Below are 21,586 nucleotides of genomic sequence, written 5' to 3' on the forward strand. Positions count from 1 at the left end.
GACCTGTGATGTTACAAACAGCTAGTCTGCGGCTAGCAGATGTATACGGTCCTTACTTAAAGCATGTTGATTTAATTTTAACCAGCAGACATGGGCTATGTTTATCCTAGAAGGCATTTCATTAACCTTGTTTATCTCAATAATACTGAGGAAGTTAATTTTTCTGATGGAAAAAGAAAATAGTGACATCGAAGTTAAGAAAGCAAAATAGGACTAAACGGACTCAGTCGGTTAAACATTGTGTTTTCTCTCTCATCTGAGTGGTCATCTCCTTTTTAGATTCGGATCTTTCCAGAGCTCTGAAATCTTGAACACCCACCATGGATGACTTTGAACGCCGCAGAGAACTCAGGAGGCAAAAGCGTGAGGAAATGCGTCTTGAAGCAGAGAGGTGAGGTATTACATGTGGAAAATGGTGCCGGTGGCTTGCCTTTGATTAGCAGTGGCTTTGAGGATTTCTGCCTTAAAGTCCAAAGTACGCTGTAGCTAACCAGAGTCCTTGCTAATGACATGTGCCCTAAACTAGCATTAGTTAAAGTTGTGGGAGAGGCTGGACGTCAGGGTTGTCTAGTTTCTAACTCCTGTAGGCTGTTGCAAATGCCCTGACATCCAGTTATTTTGTTATATGTATAAATGTAAACAGTAAAGGTGGACTACAGCCACCCGAAATTATTGGTAGGAAAACTCATACTCAGATGCCACTCACTCACGAGGGAGGGCTGTGCAGAAGGGCTTGTCTTTGTCTTTTGAGACGCAGAGCTAAAACACATAATTGAAAGCTGAGATGCGCTTGGTATATGCAGCATAGCACGTCTGTGAATTGGTTGCCATTACTGTGCAAGTGCTGCTGTATTTCTACTGCCTGTTGCTTTTTATTCATTTACAGCCACTTTACGTGGGCAACAAGAGCGGCATTTGCTATTAGTTATTACAGATTTACTTTGGTGCAAATAAGAACGGAACTTGACGAGGGTATGATGAAAGGAGCAGTATGAAAATACTGAGAATGTAATTTCGTTAAGTTACCCCATTTTGCACCTGTACAGTGCCTTTTGCTTTAATGTAATTCCCCATGGTTCACACTGGAATAAGCAGGAAGAAAGCCAGATTCCATTTACTTCTGTAATGTCTTATCTGATATAAAGATTTGATGTAGTTTATTAACACTGCAGTGATTTTTTTTTTAAAAAAAGGAATCCAGGTTTAAGCACATTTTGTTTTTATTTTTGCATTTAATTTTGAACAAGGACTTCATTTTTGTTTCTGGTCTTTTCCTTGTGCTGACAAAACCGTGGTGTTTTGGGTTCTGAATGCTCTAGGTGCATTTTCAGAGCAGTTTTAAATGGGAGTTAGCAGAATGCAATACCAAATACATTTTGTATGCCTGCTTTGAGCTTTTTACTAAGGCCCTGCCTTAGTAGGGGCCCTCTGATGCAAGCTGATGATACCTGGGGAGGAAATTCCAGGTAAATGAGATGAAATAGCTGCCTTTCTTTCTGAAGGAAGTGTTGCCGTGCAACACTTGGGTATGTGAGCTCTTGTCAGGCTATAAGCTGAAGCTGTGAGCTCTGGAAAGCAGCAGTATTGCCTGCTCCATGTGAAGCCATGTGGTGCCCTAAGAGAAAGAAGGCAGCAGCCTCCCTTTGCAAAACGCATTGGTAGCCTGGTTGGTGACGTCCCCAAAAGGCAGAGGAGCAAATGTGACATGGTGCTGAACAGCCTTCTTGCTGCAGAATGTTTCCCCCCAGGACTGGGGCAATATGTTATTACTGGGCAGTGTGGGAGGGATTGCAGGAGCCTGTGCTCGTGCATGGTATAGCACATGCTATTTATAGACTTCTAGTATACTTCTGCTTTAAGAGAATCTTTTTTAGGAAAGGCTGAATCTTTAGGATTTGTTGCTAATAGAGGCCCTGGGTGGCCTGTGGCAGATGCTGGGGAGTGTAGTTTGGGAGGTGTTTTCTACTACGGAAAACTGTCACTTGAACTTCCCCGTGAAGACATCCAAGCTCTTACATGAGTGTGCAGAGGCTGGGGTGTGGTCTGGGCATCAGCGGTGCAGCATGGCTGTCTTGTGGAGGCAGTGACAGTCACAGGGGTTTGGGGATAACGGACTCCGCCCTCACCCCCCAACTTCAGGTGTGTCCGTAAATCACCATGTGACCTGAAATTTTATGCACGGGCCCAATTCCTGTCCCTGCTCATGCAGAGGGAAATGAGAGCCCTGGGGAGGCAAAAACTGCAGCCAGCAGCTCACTAGTGTCCCTTGAAGGAATCCTCCCTAAGGAGCCCTGCAAACCAGCGGTGATGCCTGCCCCTGCGTGATGGTGAAGTCAAGCAGTCAGGCCGGAGCGTGACTTCTGCTGACATGGGAAACAGCCTCCTTCCCACCCACCCATGTCTGTTTTTGGGAAGTGTTTTTGCCACATCTAGGGTGGCTTTGCTGGGATTTTTTGTGGTAACCTCTGTGTGGAGGAAATGAGCTCGGTGGCAGCTAGGTGGGGGAAGGGCTTGGGCCCACATCTCTGTTTTCTGCCAAATTGCTGCAGAAGCACTCCGTGCCCTTTCCCACACATTTGAAGGCTTTTAGCAATAAATTGCTGTACTCTAAATCTTGCTGTACTCCCTCTGCTGCTGCCAACTTCAAACATTCAAGTATCATGACTCAGACCCCTTAAAAGTCACAAGACAGCTTTAAAAATCTTGAGATCTTAAAAATAATTTAGTCTGGCCTTTTTATTTTTGGTTTGCCTTAACAATAATAGAGCCTGATTCTCAAGTTCAATTGTGACTCTGGGAGCTGGGACCTCCCAAAACCTGCCCCAACAGGGACAATGCCAAGGAGGAGCTGAGTATCCGTCCCCATTGCATTGTATTTCTCACATCGAGCTGAGGGCAGCAGCGTTCAGGCAGTTTTTAGCAAACAAATATGTCACATTGGATTGCTTTTGGTGAATTCAGACTTTCAGGGATTTAGGGATCATCGTCACCTCTAAAAATATGACTATAACCTGTTTGGGTACACATCCTAAGCCACAACAATCTGCTTGCCAGTCCTCACTCTGTCTGAACCATTTCAGGTGTTCTATCAAGTGAACGGTGCAGTCCTAAAGAGTGGCATGGAGGCTGAACATGCTCCACCAGCTCTGAGCGCTGGCACCTGCTACTTGGGCACAGGGCATTTTCCTGCACCCTCCCATCAGAGGGCTGTAGCCTTGCTATAGGGAAACCACTCCTGGGTGTAAGCATTTCCACTGGAAGACGGACAGATGGATGGTTATGTGTAGGCTGTAACGCTTGCTAGGTCTCCCACTGTTCAGGCTTCTTCAGGATGAACAGCAAACCTAGAAATGCAAGCAGCCATATCAAAGAGCAGTATTTGTAACTGCTGTTAGATCAGCCAGTGGCAGTGATGTGTTTTGCCATTTTCTGCGACAAAGAAAGCCCATCTTGCCAACCTGATGGCCATGCCCAAGAGAGATTGAAGGGTGAAGATAGGTAGCAGGATGGACTCATGCACCACATGCTCAAGAGGGATTGACTTGACCTTATTGTCTCTGCTGCAGGCACCAGAGGCTGTGTGAGGGCTAGTCAGGATACATGTGCTGTTGGCTTCCCAAGGGTCTGTCATGCTGGAGCCGCTGATGTCCGACCACTTACGCAACTTATGCACTCTATGCATTTTAGTGCAAGCATTACCCTGGTATTCTGGGCTGATACACTTAGGATTGATCCTGAGGCAAGGCTGGCTTTGTCTTTTAAAAGATCAACAGTGCCACTCACCCCTGGCACGTGCATTGGCTACTAGTTCGTGCTGTGGCAACTCAGATATAGGTTGCCACCAACTCTGAAAGTTAGTGAGGTTTTGGCATTTTAAGATCTTATTATTTCAGGGTATCCCACATGTCCTGGAGTCCCCATGCAGGCTTGCCGCACCCACCCAGAAATTTTGTCCAAACAGAGTTTTTTTGCTATTTCTATTTGTCTGGGATCTCTGGAGGCCTATAAGAATGCTTGGAGTAGCAGTGCAGACCTGTCTAGGGGGCATGTGGCCAACGGCAGGCATATGGGGCCTTGTCCAGCTTTCTCCCAGGCTGTCAGATTTATTGCATGTGCTCAGGCTGCCAGGGACCCAGCAGCCCTTGTACCTCATGGGGGAACAAGTCTTTCCAGGCATAGGCTGGGGAACTCAGGACAAATTACAGCCATGTTAACTGTGTGAGTCTGGTAAATAATTTTCACGTGGTTTGTATTGATCAGGAGAGAGGTCAGGGAAAATAAGACCCTACTAGCCATTTGGGTGATGGGATCTCTGACTGCTCTACGGCAAAGCCAAAGTTTTATCCTGCTCCTCAGAGGCAAAGGGAGTCCTGTGCCTAAGACAGTGGTTCTATAAAGCCCTGAGGTCCTAGTCCAGAGTTGGGTGAAGTCAGTGGGAAGCTTTCTGTTGATTTCAGTGGGTTTTGGATTAAGCCCTACCTGAGTTATTCCAACCAGATGATTTATGAGGCAGTCTTGGTGGCAGCCTTGAAGAAGCTGGATGAATGCTTTGCCTTCCCAGCCACAGGGTACATACCGTGCTGGAGTGCTGGGGCCGTCACAGAAATGGGTTGCACTTAACTGACGGGAAGAAATCTCATACGTAATTGAAGCACAGGGGATTGTCTACTTTCAATAAGGGAAAAACAAATGCCACCTGCTGCTTTGTACCTCTTCCTAGGCAGTAAAAGATGTTCTCTTGGACAAAACTATCGGGTTTTGTCATTTTAGTGTTGTAACTGACACTGGAAGAATTTAGCCTGGGACTGGGTAGAGTGAGTGTGTGTGTCTGTCTGTCTGGAGGGGTGATGCCTTGTGAATATCCAGCTGATTCACTTCGGCCTATCACAGCTGTATGCAGCTGCAGTGAAAAATTGAGGTTAAATACTTCTTGTAGTGACAATAGACCTACTTCCTTGACTTCAGCATAATTGAAGCAAAAATCGGTCCCTTGAACTCTCTAATGAATGGCTCTCAGGTTAATCTAATTAGCACTTAAGCCACAATTTTATGAGTTGCCTTTGCCCCAGCAACGTATTTTCACTTCTCCCTCATGTTGTGGCTCTTTTAAAAACTGTACGAGGAAGCTGGTCCAGTTTGCTTCATTGCTTCACTACTGCAGATTTCAGGAAGATCTTAAGGACATTGACAAACTGGTCTCCAGTTAGCTGAAGCTTCATTTCAAATCAGAACCACAGCTTTGCCCTGCATAATGCTCTTCCTTAAGAGACTGCAGGTCATTTCATGGGGAAGGAGAGATACTGGTCATCCTGTTGTAAAAATACAGCAAGAGAAGTAGCTATCTAGTATCAAATCACAAGTCATTAAAAAGACTCTAAACCCACCACACTGTTTTGTAGGCTCTGTAGGATCTCCTGACAAGGGCCACAGCTGTCCTGACTAATGGGCTCATCATCTTGCAGACCAATAGGATATTATTAAACATAACCTAAAAGGGTATGTGGATAGGACATAAAGGAAAACACCGCCATTAAGCTTTGTGGTTTCTGACAGCATCAATAACTAATTAAAAAAAAATCCAACAATTCGATCACAAACTCTCTCTGGTCTCTCACTTCAACAGTTTTTTAAGGTAGTGTTGTTCATGTTCATGTGCATAGTTTGGGGAATGCTCATAGAAAGAACCCAGCTTGAAGGGCAGGGATTGCAGCAACCTGCACCAGGCTGAAAGCCTACTGGAGTGATGACTTGTTCAATGCAACTTCGGTTAAAAGAGGACACACAGTTAGTCCCAAAACTTATCTTGGTACAACTGAGAAAGAAGCCAAGTGAATTTCAGTCCAGACCTGTGAAGGTAAGTACAGAACCATCAAGGCGTTTAACATGCCTTTTGTTTTTCTAGTTGCTCCCATTAAGGCTGATGTAGCTCAGGTAAACATACAAAGGGCTGATTCACCAAGAAGGTAAATCCAGCAGGATCAGACAGAGTACATCTTTTTAGGACTTCATGAGAAGCATGTTTTTTATCTTCTGGATGGGTAAGACAGGACACATTTGATGCCACAGAACCTTAATTGTTCAGAAAAGCAAGGAAAGGTCATTCTTGTCAGGCATCCAAAGTGGACAATTTCCATTCTTCTGTCTGTGAGGACTGTGAGGGTGAGTAAGTGTTCCTGTTAGATCAACACTGAATGACCACAAATAGCTTTTGAAACAGCTTCTCATTCCAGCAATATCGTTATCTTTGGTACAGAGTGTGCATTAGTGATAAATGTTAAAGAGTGTAGAAAGTTGTTCTGGTTTTGGCTGGGATAGAGTTAATTTTCTTCATAGTGGCTGTTATGGGGCTATGTTTTGGATTTCTGCTGAAAACAGTTGATAACACTGGAATATTTTCATTATTGCTGAGCAGTGCTTACACAGCATCAAGGCCTTTTCTGCTTCTCACTCCACCCCACCAGTGAGTAGGCTGGGGGTGCACAAGAAGTTGGGAGAGGACACAACCAGGACAGCTGACCCCCGTTGTCCAAAGGGATGTTCCATACCATATGATGTCAGTGCTCAGTATATAAAGCTGGGGGAGGAAGAATAAAGAGGGGGACATTTGGAGTGATGGTGTTTTTCTTCCTAAGTAACCATTACAGTACCTGCGGTGGAGCGCTGCTTTCATGGAGATGGCTGAACAGCTGCCTGCCACTGGGAAGTGGTGAATGATTTCCTTGTTTTGCTTTGTTTGCATGTGCAGCTTTTGCTTTACCTATTAAACTGCTTTTATCTCAACCCATGAGTTTTTTCAGTTTTACTCTTCTGATTCTCTTCCCCCTCCCACAGGGTAGGGAAATGAGCAAGAGGCTGATGGTGCTTAGTTGCCAGCTGGGGTTAAACTGCCACAAGAGTTTAGGAATGAACATAGATGCTTCCTTTTTAAATTATCCCCTACTTCTTGAAACACAAGGGCTTGCCCATGTTTTGCTCCCAAATGTCTGGTTACATTTTATTAAGAGTTTTCAGAGACTCTGCTTCTATTCAGGCTTGTATAATGGAATGAAAAATATGTTCTTAATACAAGATTTCAAGGATTGCGTGTTTAAACGTAAGAGAAGCTGGCTGCAAATGCCTAACATCATTTCCCAATATTCACGATTTATTTCAGAACTGTACTTCCAAAAAGTTCAGCCACTGTCTTCTTGAGGGCTCTGCCCTTCTCTGGTCCAAGCCTTTTTTTGCAACTAAAACAAGAGCTTCTTTTTTTTTAAATCTCTTTATGAACTTCATATATGCTGAAGTTCCAAATACTTTGGGGGTTTCTGCTTGTCATTCCGTAAAATACTCCGCTTCTGGTAGAGCCAAGACATGACATCTTCTGCCCAGGAGATAAATATTAAGACAACGAATAAACAAGATTAGAAGTGTGTGAGGGTTGAGAACAAGTTGAGGCACAGTGTTCCAGATGGTAACCTGTCTTCACAGCTACCTTGAATTCCAAGACTGGCAGCACATATTTGGATTGTTGAAGCGAGTTTGACCTTTTGCATTGCATTGATCGCTGTTCCTGCAGTTCTTGGAGCTCATTTTTAACCCAGGCAGAAAAGCATAACCTAGTGGCTCATCGAAGCATGCCCTACCGCTGTCACGCTGGAGTGAGGGTAGATACTAGACAAATCCTTGCTATTGTAACATTTCAGATGCCCTAGAGGAAATAACCAAACATGCACAAAGCTGAGTAGAAACCTACCACTTAATTTTACAGCCATTGTGTTTTTTGCAGATTGTATTTTCATCAAAGTGCTTGTGAAGAAATGTTTTAAGAAGCTGCGTTCTTCCAAACAGCTAGACATACAGGTTATAAAATTTGCTGAGCTAACCCCACTGCAGAAAACAAAATTAGCTCCTTGGTATTTCAGATATTAATCCCACGTGTATGTTAAAACCGTTTTGTAATCTCTGTACTATATCTACTACAGCAGCAGAGCTTTTAGGAGAGGAGCCCAAATCCAGCATTCAGACAGCTGGCAAAATGCCTCATCTTTCACCTTTGTCAGGTTTGTTTTGGAATCATGAAGGTGTCTGGGAAATTTTGGGGTGAAAAGCGCCCTTTCCAAGCCTATAACCAGGTAACCCACCTGCAGCCAAAGGGAAGTCAGCCCTTCTGTTTCCTATCATATTTTTAATAGCTTTATCTAGACTAAAGTCCTTGATGAACTGGAGTTTATTTAAATGTCTAATAAATTTTATCACTGAGGCACAGCTTTTGGTTCTTGTTATTGACAATCTTAGCATGCGTATTTAAAAGGGCACTGCATGAGGAGTAATGCAACATGGTATTTTATCATGATTTTCAGAATTAGACTGAAGCATAGGCACTGTACAAAGAAAATCATGAAGCTGAAGGAATGTAGCTGGTATAGTACAAATAAGTCTCAACGGTTGTCCTGTCATGTTTATGTTGAAAAATAACATCTCTTTAATATCTTATGTGCGTATTAGCAGTATGCAGTCAATTAAGCTAGGTAACCTGCAGAGCTCTTGCAGCAATGTGCACCTGTCATTGTACCTTCAAATGGTGTAAATCATATCTGCCATCACAATTTTCTCATACAAAAGAAGCTTGAAATGCAAAAAATTGCATTAATTGAACATTGGCCTAAGGTTCTTCAAACTTCCTGTACTAACCACAACAGAGCAACGAGGTACCAGTGACTATACATATGTAATGTCCCTTGGAGGCAGACACGGCACCTCGGTTTCCACAGTGGCATTTTCTGTCCCTTGGCAAGAAGTGCATCAGCCCTTCATGTAAGTTACCTTCAGTTAACTCAATGTGGCAGAGACCAAACACGCCATTCCAAAAGAACCCGGAGTAAAGGAGGTTCAGTTCTTGGTCCCTGGGTCTGCTTTTGTCAGACCCTTTCTTAGGCAGGGAAATCCTCCATTTTCATTGATCTGTACAGTCAGTGTCAGAAAAGCCTGCATGAATCATTGCTAAGTCTTATTAGATTCTGAACCCAGTGTCTCTTTGTAATAAAACCAGTTGATCTGTATTTCTTTCCAGGCAGTAAGCATATGTTTGAGCTCTCAGCTACTTTGTCACTCCCCATGTCCTTGATATCCACAACCAGCACAAGAGGCAGGGTTAATTTAGATCATTGTTTAAAGCCTTCTCAGGCCACAGGATTGTGCAAACCTCATCACACAAATGTATGTTCTTACAAATGAATGGGCTGAAAATTCTGCATTAACCTTTCTTCTCTAGATTAAAAAAAGCCATCATTATTAATAGCAATGCTCTGCAACAAATTCATTTAGTTTAAAGAAAAGCAAAAGGAGTAATGTGCTGTTCCTATACAATAGAAACTGATAGTTCAATATCCTCATATCTTAAAAAATATTTAAGAACACATTTTTAGGCAAATACGTTGTGCATGGATATATTCAGCTGAAATAATATATTCTATAGCTTGCACATGCTTGTCCAGCCTGCCCACTGTGATAGGCCATATGGGGTCTTGATAATTTTTTGGGCAGAGGGTCATCCAGTGGTGCTCAGACAACTGGTTACTGCCCCTGACCCTGCCACACAGGCTGATTGCTAATGCAGCCCTCCTTGCTGTTGCCTAAGAGGAAAAGCAGGAGCAAAGTGAGCAGGGCTGCCCTGCTCTGCCTCTTTACCACAGCACCCATACCCCGGCCCCAGAGGCTGAGCAGCTACTTACAGGTACTGCACCTGGGGCTGGACTTCAGCCAGGAGTCCTGAGCCCAGCTGCCAAGGTGTGAACTGCGCTGCCCAGGTGGTGATGCAAAGTTGTGTCTGGAGGAGGTGTTGAGTGGAGGCTGTTGCAGAAGGAGAGCCTTGGTGGTGTTTAATTTGCTCTTTTGCTCTAAACAGAAGACTGTAAATAAAGCAGCCCCTAAAACTGCACAATTTCAGTCTTGGATGAGTATGATCTCTTAGTCGTTACATTGAAATGCCTTATTTTTAGTGAATAAGAACATTGTTAAACTCGTTGCTTAATTATGTCACTATTCTTCACGGCATTCTGGGCTCAGAGTGGAAAAAGTTATTAGGCGTGATAGAAACTGCAGTTATTACCCTCCTGTGAGACTCTTTAAAGAGTGACATGAAAATGAGTTTAGCAAGTGGATTTCTAGAAGCATCTGCTTCTCAGTCTGAGTTTCCACATTACTAACATCCTTATGATCTAATATCGGAAACCGAATCAGATAATCAGAAGATTAGATTTCCCTTTAAAAAGCCGAGGCAAATTTGTTTGCAGGGATAATAGATTAAATAAAGTCAAATGCTAACAAGTTTCACACACGAACAAGCATAGTATGTAAACACTATCAAATTGCTGGCAGCCTCGGCAAAGTTACCCTCTCACAACTCAGTTCAAAGAACTATAGAGGAAAAATGTGATTTGCAAAGGAAACTCCAAACTGATTTCAACTTGCATAAGCATCTCATTTCATCATTTAGCTCCTGCATTTTTGGCTTTGTGCCTTTAAACAAAGCTTTAATTACTGAAGGTAAATGTTTATAAGCAGCTTTATTTCTCTCATCATAACCTACTTATTAGATCATGTTAAACAAAGAAAAATGTCCTCGCCAGCAGATTGTCCTTGTGTGATCAAGGTCTTTTGTATCATGAAAGGAGACTTCAGGTGTCTGTGCTTCTTGGGCAACATAATTCATCAGCGCATAACTGAAGAAATATTCCTGCCCAGAAATCAGGTCAGTGGGCAACTGCCCTTTAGAAAAGAAGTCTGGTGACAGCCCAGTCCCCCAGGGATGATGGCATACAGCGTGACTGGAGGGTCGGGTTAACAGAAGTGATACAGCTACAAATGAGAAGGAGCAGTAGGTGTGTCAGCCTTGCAGCTGAGCACTTCTCTTCCTGTGAAGCAACAAAGGTGATGGGAAGTGGAAAACTAAGCAGGATGCTTTCCTTTTCATTTGCTGGAAAGTATAAACCAGTTGTTAGTGTATTTGACGGTTAATGGTTGGCCTCATACTAGCTGACATTCAGAAAATATAAATAGATGTTTTTCTCCCCTTTGAGGCAACACCTGTTGGTTGGACTAAATAAACTTGCTTATTAATAGTCTTAGCTGGATAATCTGTTGAAAAAAGGCCAGCAATTTTGTCATGCTGGTATAGAAAATCAAGGGAAGGCTGTAACTCAACAGTTAGCTGTGACTGTCTTTGTTTTTTGAAAAAAGTACTTATTCAGGTTTTATTTTTTTCTCTGACATTTGTTGAAAACATGCCTTGGATTCCTTTAAGGTAGTTCATGACCCATATTCAGTATGGATGTTTTTTAAGTCAACAAGGACTGCAATGGCAAGAGGTTATCATCTAGGCAGACTGCGTTCTTGTGCGGAAGCCATGAGAGTGGTGCTAAAAACCGGTACTCAAAAGCAGGGCTTCTTCGAAGGTTTTGTTAAGTTTTCTCCTTTCTAGTACTTCCCTCTTCTACCAGCAGAGAAAGCGTCTTCTCTACTGATGTTTAAACTCATTCACTCGAGCAAGTGCTCCCTTCTCTTGTGAGCCCTCTTTTTATGATTTAAACCTGATGTATGTCATGGCAAATTTTTAAGACAATTAAGTGCACACAGTGGAAAGTAACCAAACTACCATTACTCAATTTACTGCTTGTCAGCTGAGCCTCTTGCAAGGGAGGTATCTTATCGTTAAACAGTATGGGAAGGTAAGCCTGTTTGCATTTGGATTGGGAGGTTTGCATAGATTTAATGCACTTGCTTTCAAAACAAATTTGAGGTAAACTTCTGCAACTTCTGTCTACTGACAAGGTCTTTGTGTCTGTGGTGAGGTGCATTCATTAGTGCTGGGCTTCTGGATAAGGAATCTCTGTTGACCTTCATTTTCCACACAAATCCTGCCTACTTGTTTCTGTTTTTAACATGGCTTTGTGGAGACTTGGGTGGAACAAGAGATAATAGCCAGGGAAGCTCAGAGGCTGACCCACCTTCAATCCCATTGCGTTACATGTTGTAACATGAGAACTCAGGGACTCACTGCAAGCCACTGCAGAGCCAGCAACTGGCTACAGCTATTTCTTGTCCGACGGCTGGATTCTTGCAATAGCTCTATTACATTTAGCTGTTTTGAAGGAGCATCCTGCAAAGATGAAGAGAGAGAGAGAGAGAGACTAAAAGAAAAATCTGAGCAACGTCACTTTTAAAGTGAGAAAAGAGCTGCAGGAGTTACTGAGAGCGCACACACTTGTTCACAAGACAGGCAACTTCTTACAACAAGAGGAGTTCCTATGTGTAATAGCTTAATTCTCAGAAATAGGTCTTTTTGGGTTGGGTGTATGGGTACGTTTGAGCAAATTTCTGACTTCAGCAAGCAGAGGGTGCTTACAGGAGCAAGCTGGCTTTGTTTATAAAATGGCCAGCCCTCTAGTGATAAGAAGAAAGTGAGATACTTTGTGTATCAATCCTTGGTATTATTGAAAGGCATTGTTATAATAGAGTGCTGAGAAAGATACAGGGGTGATATTAAGGATGCTTCCTTAATATAAAGAATAAAACTTTTTCCATCTGTGTTTTTGAACAGAGAAAAGGAAGGAGGTGGTATAAATGGCTCGTAGTGAAATGGACCTTTGGGTGAAAAAAAAACCCTCATAGATTTGTTTGTGGCCTTTATGAGAATTCAAAAATTTTTTTGACAAAAACTAGCTGTCAGACTTTCACACAAATGCGTACAGTTAGAAAGTTAATGGCCACAAAAGACTGACTCCACTCTTCCCACTTAGTGCTCTTCTTCTGAGAGGACCAGAGCACAGAGGAGACTGGAGAGGAAAGTCCTTCTGATTATCTGATATACAGATGATTTTTGTCCTTATGTCCCCTCATGAAGTGATTGTAGTGATTATATATATGTCACATTTGTATGTCATGCAATGCCATCCCTTGAGAGTAAGCTCTCAACATCCAGACTGGTTTTCTACCTTCTTCCCATGCAGAAAATCTCTATGGCCAGATTGAAAAGAAAAAATAGTAATGTATATTTCCACAGGAATGGCATGACTGAAGTTTCTTTAGGACAGGTGAGTTTTACTAGCTTGCAACTGCTAAGCTGAACATCCTTCACAGCTTTTTCAAGTTCATCTTCAGCCCGTAAAAAAGGATGAGCTTTTTCTGGGTGCTGTTACTCAGAACATTCCTGAGATTCTCCAGCAGCTATTACTTCAGTGTCTTAATAAGGCAGTGCCATAGCTGGGAAAGACAAGGAGATGGCTTCTCTAAACACTGGCTACACATGAATTCCTTTTATGGTCCAACTTGGGCAGTGGGGTATTCCTCTGAAGGTCAGCAACATGGATAACAAAGTGCTTCCCACTGCAGCTTACTTTCTGAGCTCCGGCATCATGTGTCTGGTGCCACATGTTCAGCCTCTTCTGAGAAGGAGGAGAAAGAAATAGCTGGGTGTGGAAATGTAGAAAGAAGTGGAAAAAAAGCAGAGCATGAAGTGCCGTGTATTTTGTATTGATGCTAGTGCTTGCTCACTGTAGCTGCAGGATGTAGCTGTGAATACCACATATAGAATATGTGTGTATCTGCTAGGCTGACATTTTGTAAAAAATGCTCCTAACAAAGTCCTCAGTAGATCTTCAGGGTTCAGGTCATCCCACAGCAATATCAAGGGCAAATTTTTATGTCATGCTCATGAATTCAGCTTTTCATTTTCCCCACAAAATGGGATAGAGTACTGACGACCTTTTCAGACCAGTGAGTTATGATGGCTGGAGGGGTTGTCTGTGCTGAAATGCCACAAAAATGCACAAAATGCCACAAAAATTGGATTTGTTTAAGGAAAAGATTTGATTCTCCCTCCCCCTTCCTCTCCCCACCCTCCACCCCTCTTCCCCTGCTCTCTTGTATGAGATAGTGAGTCTTTTCTCTCATTAGCATGTAATCACCTTCTTATACTGAAGGGTTGCAAAAGTTCCTTCAGGGCTATAGTCTTCTCACCAAAATTGTTCATTCTTTTATATTACAAAGAGAAGGAATATATTAGTGATTAACATAATATGATTAATGTAATATGAGAAAACTCCCTACTGGGTAATGAAAATCTCATGTTTTGTCAGGCTTGAATATATATACAGCATATACATAAACTGGATGAAGAAAATACATCTTCAAAGCAAACCAGAAATGTTTAGGCATAATCAATGGGTCTAATCTAATTTTTCATTTACTGATTATTGTCAGATGGACTAACACAGTACCTAATAAACCATGAAGACAATGAAAGACTTTACCAGTGTCACCAGCTCTGACACTGTTTGATAAAAGAGCAATACTTGAAGGTGTTGTTTTGGTGACTCACATCTTAAAAGACTGATTTTCTTCACCTGTTTCACTGTTGCTTTGTTGGCTTCATTCTGATTTCATCTATTGTGCTCTCATCATACGTACAATGAGATCCTGATGTACCGACTTTGGTATCATTACAGGTCTTGCATGCTTGTGGTTACAGAACCAGAGAATCATTGAATTGTTTAAGTTGGAAAAGATCTTTAAGATTGAGTCCAACCGCTAACCCAACACAGCCAAGTCCACCACTAAACCATGTCACTGAGCACCACATCCACATGTCTTTTAAAAGCCTCCAGGGATAGGGACTCCACCACTTCCCTGAGCAGCCCATTCCAATGCTTTACAACCCTTTCCTAATTTTTCCTAATATCCAGCCTCAACCTCCCCTGGCACAACTTGAACCCATTTCCTCTTGTCCTATCATTTGTTACTTGGGAGGACAGATTGACCCTTAACTTGCTACCACATCCTTTCAGGTAGTTGTGCAGAGTGCTAAGTTCTCCCCTTAGGCTCCTTTTCTCCAGGCTAAGCAAGCCCAATTCCCTCTGCTGCTCCTGGTAAGACTTGTTCTCTAGACCCTTCACCAGCTTTGTTACCCTTCTTTGGACATGCTCCTGCACCTCAGTGTCCTTCTCGTAGAGAGGAGCCCAAAACTTGACACTGTATTTGAGGTGCAGCCTCACCAGTGCTGAGTTCAGGGGAATGATCACTTCCCTTCTCCCATGGGCCACACTATTTCTGATACAAGCCAGGAAAGTTTTTGGGTTTTTATTTTTTTTTAACTCAAATGAAAGCATTTTTTTCATTACTTAACCACAAAATTATGTGGCTGAGCTATTAGAGAAGTCACAAAAACATGTTATTTCAGAATAAACTTAAAAGTCCTAAACATTTTAAAGTTCTAATTGTGGTGGCTTAAGAGAAATCTTTCCCCACACAAACTTAGTGCTTAAAATTGTTTCAACTCTTCAGGTGATAATTTGCTCTTTGGTGTAAATAACTTTTCTGGGGTAGTATTGTTTGTTATGCTGGCTTTGAACAGAATGTGACTTCTCAGTCTGCTGTCTGCATGGTTTTGCTGAATGTAGTATCTTGCTTTAAGGAGATAAAAGCATAAATACACAGAAGTGGAGTGAGATCACAAAACATGCAGTTCAGTCGATGAAAGCTTTTAAGCTCTTGTCAATGCTTGCTGATAACAGAAGAATTTTGAAATAGAAACAATTATTAATGAAAGTGTTTTGAAGTAGGATAGATCTAGAGGGAAGTGGTTGGCCTCCAGCTAAACTCAGAGGACCCATTTAACAGTCTGTGTTATACCTTCGTAGCTGTGCCATGTTATGTCGCATTCAGCATTTTAGGGCTTGCTTTCACTCATTTCAGTCTGAATCCTGTCTTCAGTGGTTGTGCACATTTAGCATTTAATCTGGATTTAAGGATTGGTATAACTGAGAGCAGAGATCATCTGTCCTGTCCTCATTATAGTGTTGGAAGAAAATGTTGGTAAGATGTCTTGGTGATGAGGAATGACTTTTCCATCACCAACCCGTCTTTCTTTATTTATTGGTTGTTCTTCCCTCAACTTGGGCTGTACCCTGTCATCAGTTTTTTGAGCCAAATTCTTTATGGAAGTCAATAGGGAGTCCTACGCAAAGGGAAATGACATAATGTTGCCCTTTCGTCCTACCTACAGAGAAGCAGACTTGGAAAACATGCACATTTTCCTAATTACCAAGCACTGAATTTACAGCATGTGTTCATTTTCTATCTACATCCGGCAGCTACCCAACATATTGTAAATCGGGCCATTTGTATTCAAGACAATTGTTTTTAATAAAAATATTCTGCATGTTGTCTTTATTTGGATTACAAATGGTAAATGTTGAGGTATTCTCGGCTTTGAGGTAAAGAATGTGTCATTTTTATGGGCAACATTGAGTGTTCTCATCTAAAATGTCTGCTTGTCCTGCTGGAGTGCATCATTTTGAAGGCTGCCACTTTTTACTCAGAAGTAACTGCCTTTTGCTAGACTTGTGTATCTCTATAGTTTGTAAAACCCTTTTGATACGAAACACGCTTTTGTACATGTAAGCTACTATCGTGTGAACCGTCAGCTTTTACAGGGGATGGATTGTGGGTCCATGGTCCACTCCTACAGTGCCTTCAATTTGCTCTTCTGCAGGGCAAGATAAACAGAGTTGGAGAAGGGGTTTAAAATGAAGACTTTGTAAATAGGATAATCTCTTTGCTAGTTAGAATTCAGACTCTTTAAACCTTGAGTACTTAATTAGATGAAATAAGGATGTAAGCATAAAGGTATAAACATAAAGAAATTTGGCCAGAGGAGACTGCTTAAAAGGTAGCTGAAGATGATTCCTTCTGTTGGGAATAGTAATACCGTTTTAATGATTTTTTTACTCCTTCCTTTAGCACTGTAGCGCCTCTCATAATATAAGCTGCTTTGTTATCCCCATAACTAGAGCATGCAAGATCTTGTGAGTTAATTACTAAAGGTATATATTCCTGCATCATCGGTGTAATGTGGTAGTGCTTTAATTTTGCTACCAGGGAGTGAAGAGAGACTCAGTGGCACAGCCAAAAACCTGCCAGAGGGGACGTGTGAACCCTTTTTAGTTGCCTATTTGTTTATTAGATCTTTGCCAAGCTACAGCTGCAGAATTTGGAGAATGATGTAGAAATCATCCAGGACCACAGTATTTAGAAGCAGAAGCCATGAAAAGCAGCTTCGGCACTAGGCTTCAAGATCCCTCCTCTATAAGTTTGAGGGTCGTTAGATTGACGGTTGGCCCACCTCTGTTGAGTACATTTAATAGGAACTCTATGTATGTTTTATTGTGTGGAAAACTGAATATGGAGCCTTTGCGTTTATCTCTGCCACTCACTGTTGATTCTTGGATGTTGATACGGAGATACTGCAGTGCGTATGTTGATGATTTCCCCTGGCCGGGAAGGATGATGATTAGGCTGACAGCCTGGTAATACTGGACTTGTCAGCTGCTGGGTAGCTGGCACTGAGATGGTGTGAGCATCAGATAAATGGTTTTTACGTGGCCTGTAGGGTTTTAGCGGAGCAGCTCTCTTCTTAATTCAGTATATACTTCCAGAAGTTGAAGAGGAGTAATACCACCTCCTCGTATCCCTTTTCCACTGGATTTTGTGGGATTTCACCTGGTGTAACTTTCATTTAAGGGTGGAAGGAAGAGTCTTTCAAATGCCTGTGCAAGATTTAGAGCCACATCTTGAACGGTCAGTGGGTAGGGTACTTGAATGTGTTGCTGAGCGCCTGCATGAGAAAAGGACATGGAAGACATCTGGAGACTTGTTCTGGCCAACACTAACAAATACGATGCTGATGTTCTTCGGAAAGCAATCAGAAAACAGGACAGAAGCAATACCAGACCCTTTGATTAAAGGTACTTTTCTGCCATTTGTGAACTGGATTCACCATCTGGGATAGCAACTATGGCCGTATCAGATTAATTTTTTTTTCCATATAGTTATCTTTTTCTTTTTTTTCGTTTTTCTTTTTTTTTCTTAAACCAGCACCATGTCCCTGTTTCTTGTAACGTGCCTTTGTCATCACGGGTTTAGGCTGTTGTAACATCTTACCTCAAGTTCCATCTTTAATCATTTAATGGCAGGCCTGGGTATAGAAGCCATGTCTCAGCCACAGGACCACATTGTCTCTCTAAGGCAGAAATCAGCTGTGAGCTTTCTTACAATGCAGCCTGCTCTGCAGTTCTCTTGCAAGCTGTATTTTGGGGATCTATCTCATACACTAAGGCAAATGCAACTTCACCTTTTAATCAAGAGTGGTATGAGTCTCAAAAGACACAGAACTGCCTGCAACCCTGTTTATGTGGGGGAAGATAATGTGGCAGTTGAGCCTGTACAATGTGAACAGATAATAAATTAAGACTTTCAGGAAAACAAAACCAAAGTCATTTATGTAATTCAAATCCATTTGCTAGACTTCCTTCTCCTTAGCCCCACTCCCCATTATTTATCAATTAAATACACTAGGAGTAGTGAGCTGCTGACCACAGAATTTGGAAGGGGGTGGGATAATAGTTATTATCCTGTTCCAAAAGCCATAATACTGGATACCAGAAAGAATGAGAGTCAGATGTAGATGATGCTGTTGAGTTGCCATTGGTAGAACAGAATGTACTGTACTACCCAGCTATGGTTGTTGCTGTGTCTAAAACCATATAGTATGACTGAAATGTGGATGTCAATCTGTAGCACTTGTGTGGTTTATAGGCTTCTCATTACGTCGCTAAACTGTGTGCAACAGATTAAACTACCATTAAAATTCCAAGTCTCAAAATGGCTTATTTTGCTCTGCTAACTTAATTCTGCTTCCATGGAGAGTTGCATGCAAGTGAAGAGAATATTATCATTCAGGCAGTCAAAGGTTCCTGTTTGTTATTCCTTCTATGGGCAAAATTCTTATTGATTTTGTCCTTACAAAAAAGTAGATGAAATGCTTGTAAGCTTGTTTTTTTCATGAAAACCTGTATTGATAGAAGCTTTTGGTAACGGGGAGCTGGAAAAGAGTGATGAAAACTGGAAAAGTTTATCCTAAACCCTTTTTTACAAATGAAATTGGGGAGGAGAGAAAGATCTACCTTGCCTCAAGGTGACAATGAGCAGCTCTGGTTTACTCCAGGTGAAGAACACTCTCTGAAGTGGTGAATTGTTTCATTAAGAAGTAAGGGCAGAGCCCTTCTATCCTCGTACTGAGCTCTGAACCGTGTGTCCCGAGAGGGCTCGGAAGCAGAGCAAAATGCCTTTTCTGGTAAAGGGCACAGGGACTGATTTTATCACTGTGAAACCTGCACTGCTACAACATGAATTTCTTTGCTGCTTGGCTTTTCTCCTCTGCATCAGTTAAATTGTACTTAGCAACTTCTCTTTTGCTGCTAGATGTACTTAACTTCAAATCAGCGGTGTTTCAGTACTATCTGGGGTCACAAATTAGAAACCATCACCAAAGATTTAAACTGAATGTGAACTCAAAACTAGTTTAAGCTGTTATTCTTTTCTTGAACTGCAACTCAGTCCAAATCATTACTTTAAGGTCTTTTTAATTCAAATCTTAACTTGAATTGAAGGAGCCAAACCAAAGCTGAGCTGAAAAATATACTTAACTTCATGATCAGAACTGTTCTGCAAAGTCTCTTACATATATGCAGTGAAAAGAAAGACTCCTGTTCCAAAATTCTTGCAGTCTTAATTAACACAGGGTGTACTTTGCTGATGGATGGGGAAGTGGCAGAACATGCAGTCAGGCAATTACAAATAACACTAACTGTAGTCACAACTCAGCTAATTAACTGCGACATCATTAGCATATGCAACCCAGGCACAGTGACTGCACTGGAAGACAAGCTTTACAGGGAAATCTGAAAAGGGACAAAGCAGGATGTCTTTCACCTACCTTTGCATCCCAAGATGCAACTGTTTGCCTGAGACCAGGAGATAAAAAGAAAGCATGTTGTTCCTGGGGCAAGTTAAAGTGGGCTGTTGGTCACCCTGTTAGACCCGTCTAATGGGATACCTGCACTTTATCGTGTACAGGCAGTGGGGGTACAGGTCCCTTTCCCCATTCATATCACAAGTTGTACCCTGCCCTAAAAAGCATACCAGCAGTACCTGCAATCTCATATGATGAGGGATCTCAGGAAAGCCTTCCACGGATTTCAAAGCGTATTCACAAATTGCTTTGATTTCTTTTTTTGCTAATTCGAAGATAAAGGCAACCATAACAATAAGAATATATCTGGGCAAGTATTGGGAGTGATCAGACCCCTTTCTTTCAAGCTCTACATGTGATCCCTACCCTTTCCTTCTTCTCTATTCCCATTCTGTTTTGAACATCAAAAACACTGATGACTCTCAAGACTGGGGTCAATGACCTCCAAGTGAGCCATCCTTACTTTTACATGGCCATATTCACCTTAGTGGGTTCTGTTTTCTTCCAAATTAAACATATTCTACATAATTCTCAGCCCCCACCCCCAATGACCAATCCTAGTGAAAAGGTTTGGAAGTAGAAGAACATACAAGGAAAAATAATAGTCTTTTAAAGAATCTCCTGTAAGATGATTTGCTGGCAAACTATTCTGCATGACTCTGCCCTGGGTGGTTTCCCAGTGGTGCAGGACTGTACCCTCAGAGCCTGTGTCATGCTGGGTCCCCTGTGCAGTCCCTCCCTGGGTTGTGCCAGGCAATTCCAGCTCTGGGCTCTTGCTCAGAGTCCCTGAGCGCTATGAAGGTCCTGAGCAACTTCCACAATCTATTTCAGCTCAGCACCTCACCTTGTAGGTGCTCGGGTGTTGGTCTTTATGACAATGGGTATTCAGGTTGTGATAAATATACCAAGGGTTTTTCTTTTTCTTCCTTTCCTTCAGTGCTTAATGCTCAGTTGTCAGCTTTCAGGAAAGGCGTGTTTAGACTGCACTGGAAACAGGAATCAATACGGCTTGCTGATGCAAGAGTGGTTTATTTTCCATTTTAACACTTCTTAAAACAGGTCCTGCATTCATATACAGCTCCTTTGTTGGAATAAAAATCTTTGTCATAGGCTACCAGACAGCTATAAATAGCCATTGAGAGTATTTATGCTGAGGATAATCTCAGGAGAAGGTATTTTTAACTTTGCACATTGTTTAGAATAGGAAATTCTTTTAATGCCCACATTTTCCATTCCTGGTGCCATTAGCTTTTCCCCACCCCTTCTTATGATGCGTGCCTTGCTCTTTCTTTCTCTCTCTCATTTCCTTTAAGGTTCAAGGTTACAGCCAATGTGCTCCAGAAGCAGACTTTAGTTTATTTTATTTTTTTTTTAAGGAAAATGCTAACTTCGGCCTTTTGTGGCTATGTGGGAATTCAGCTCATTTCATGGGGCTATCAGAATGTAAACGAGATATCTCACTAGGCTGTCACCGCAAATTGGGTAATGAATGAGCACTTTATTTCTTTTGCACATGGAACTAATGCGCTTGATAGAATAACAGTGGCCAATCTATTTTATACTCCCACAGAAAGTATTCCACTTTTTTGGCAAGTTTGTGAGAGCTGCTACTTGTACCAATACTTGAGTTACTGCTGGACAAAAAAAACCCAAAAAACCCACAGACACACACACACACAAAAAAAAAAAAAAAAAAAAAAAAGGAAAAAAAAAGGTTTATGCTGAACTACACTGTCC

The 21,586-nt window shown here is 41.9% G+C and overlaps 1 protein-coding gene across 1 annotated transcript in view; it reads left to right on the forward strand.

Annotated features, from left to right (window-relative positions):
• The first annotated feature begins 280 nt into the window (after window positions 1-280).
• CALD1 (caldesmon 1) overlaps window positions 281-21,586 on the forward strand; it is a 96,189-nt gene continuing 74,883 nt past the window's right edge. The window contains exon 1 of the mRNA XM_010144843.1: window positions 281-391. Coding sequence (XP_010143145.1) covers window positions 321-391 — 71 coding nt within the window. The 5' untranslated portion in view covers window positions 281-320. The remainder of the gene's footprint in view (window positions 392-21,586) is intronic.

The sequence above is a fragment of the Buceros rhinoceros genome, unplaced genomic scaffold (genome assembly GCF_000710305.1).
Source record: "Buceros rhinoceros silvestris isolate BGI_N320 unplaced genomic scaffold, ASM71030v1 scaffold241, whole genome shotgun sequence".
NCBI classification, from domain to species: domain Eukaryota; kingdom Metazoa; phylum Chordata; class Aves; order Bucerotiformes; family Bucerotidae; genus Buceros; species Buceros rhinoceros.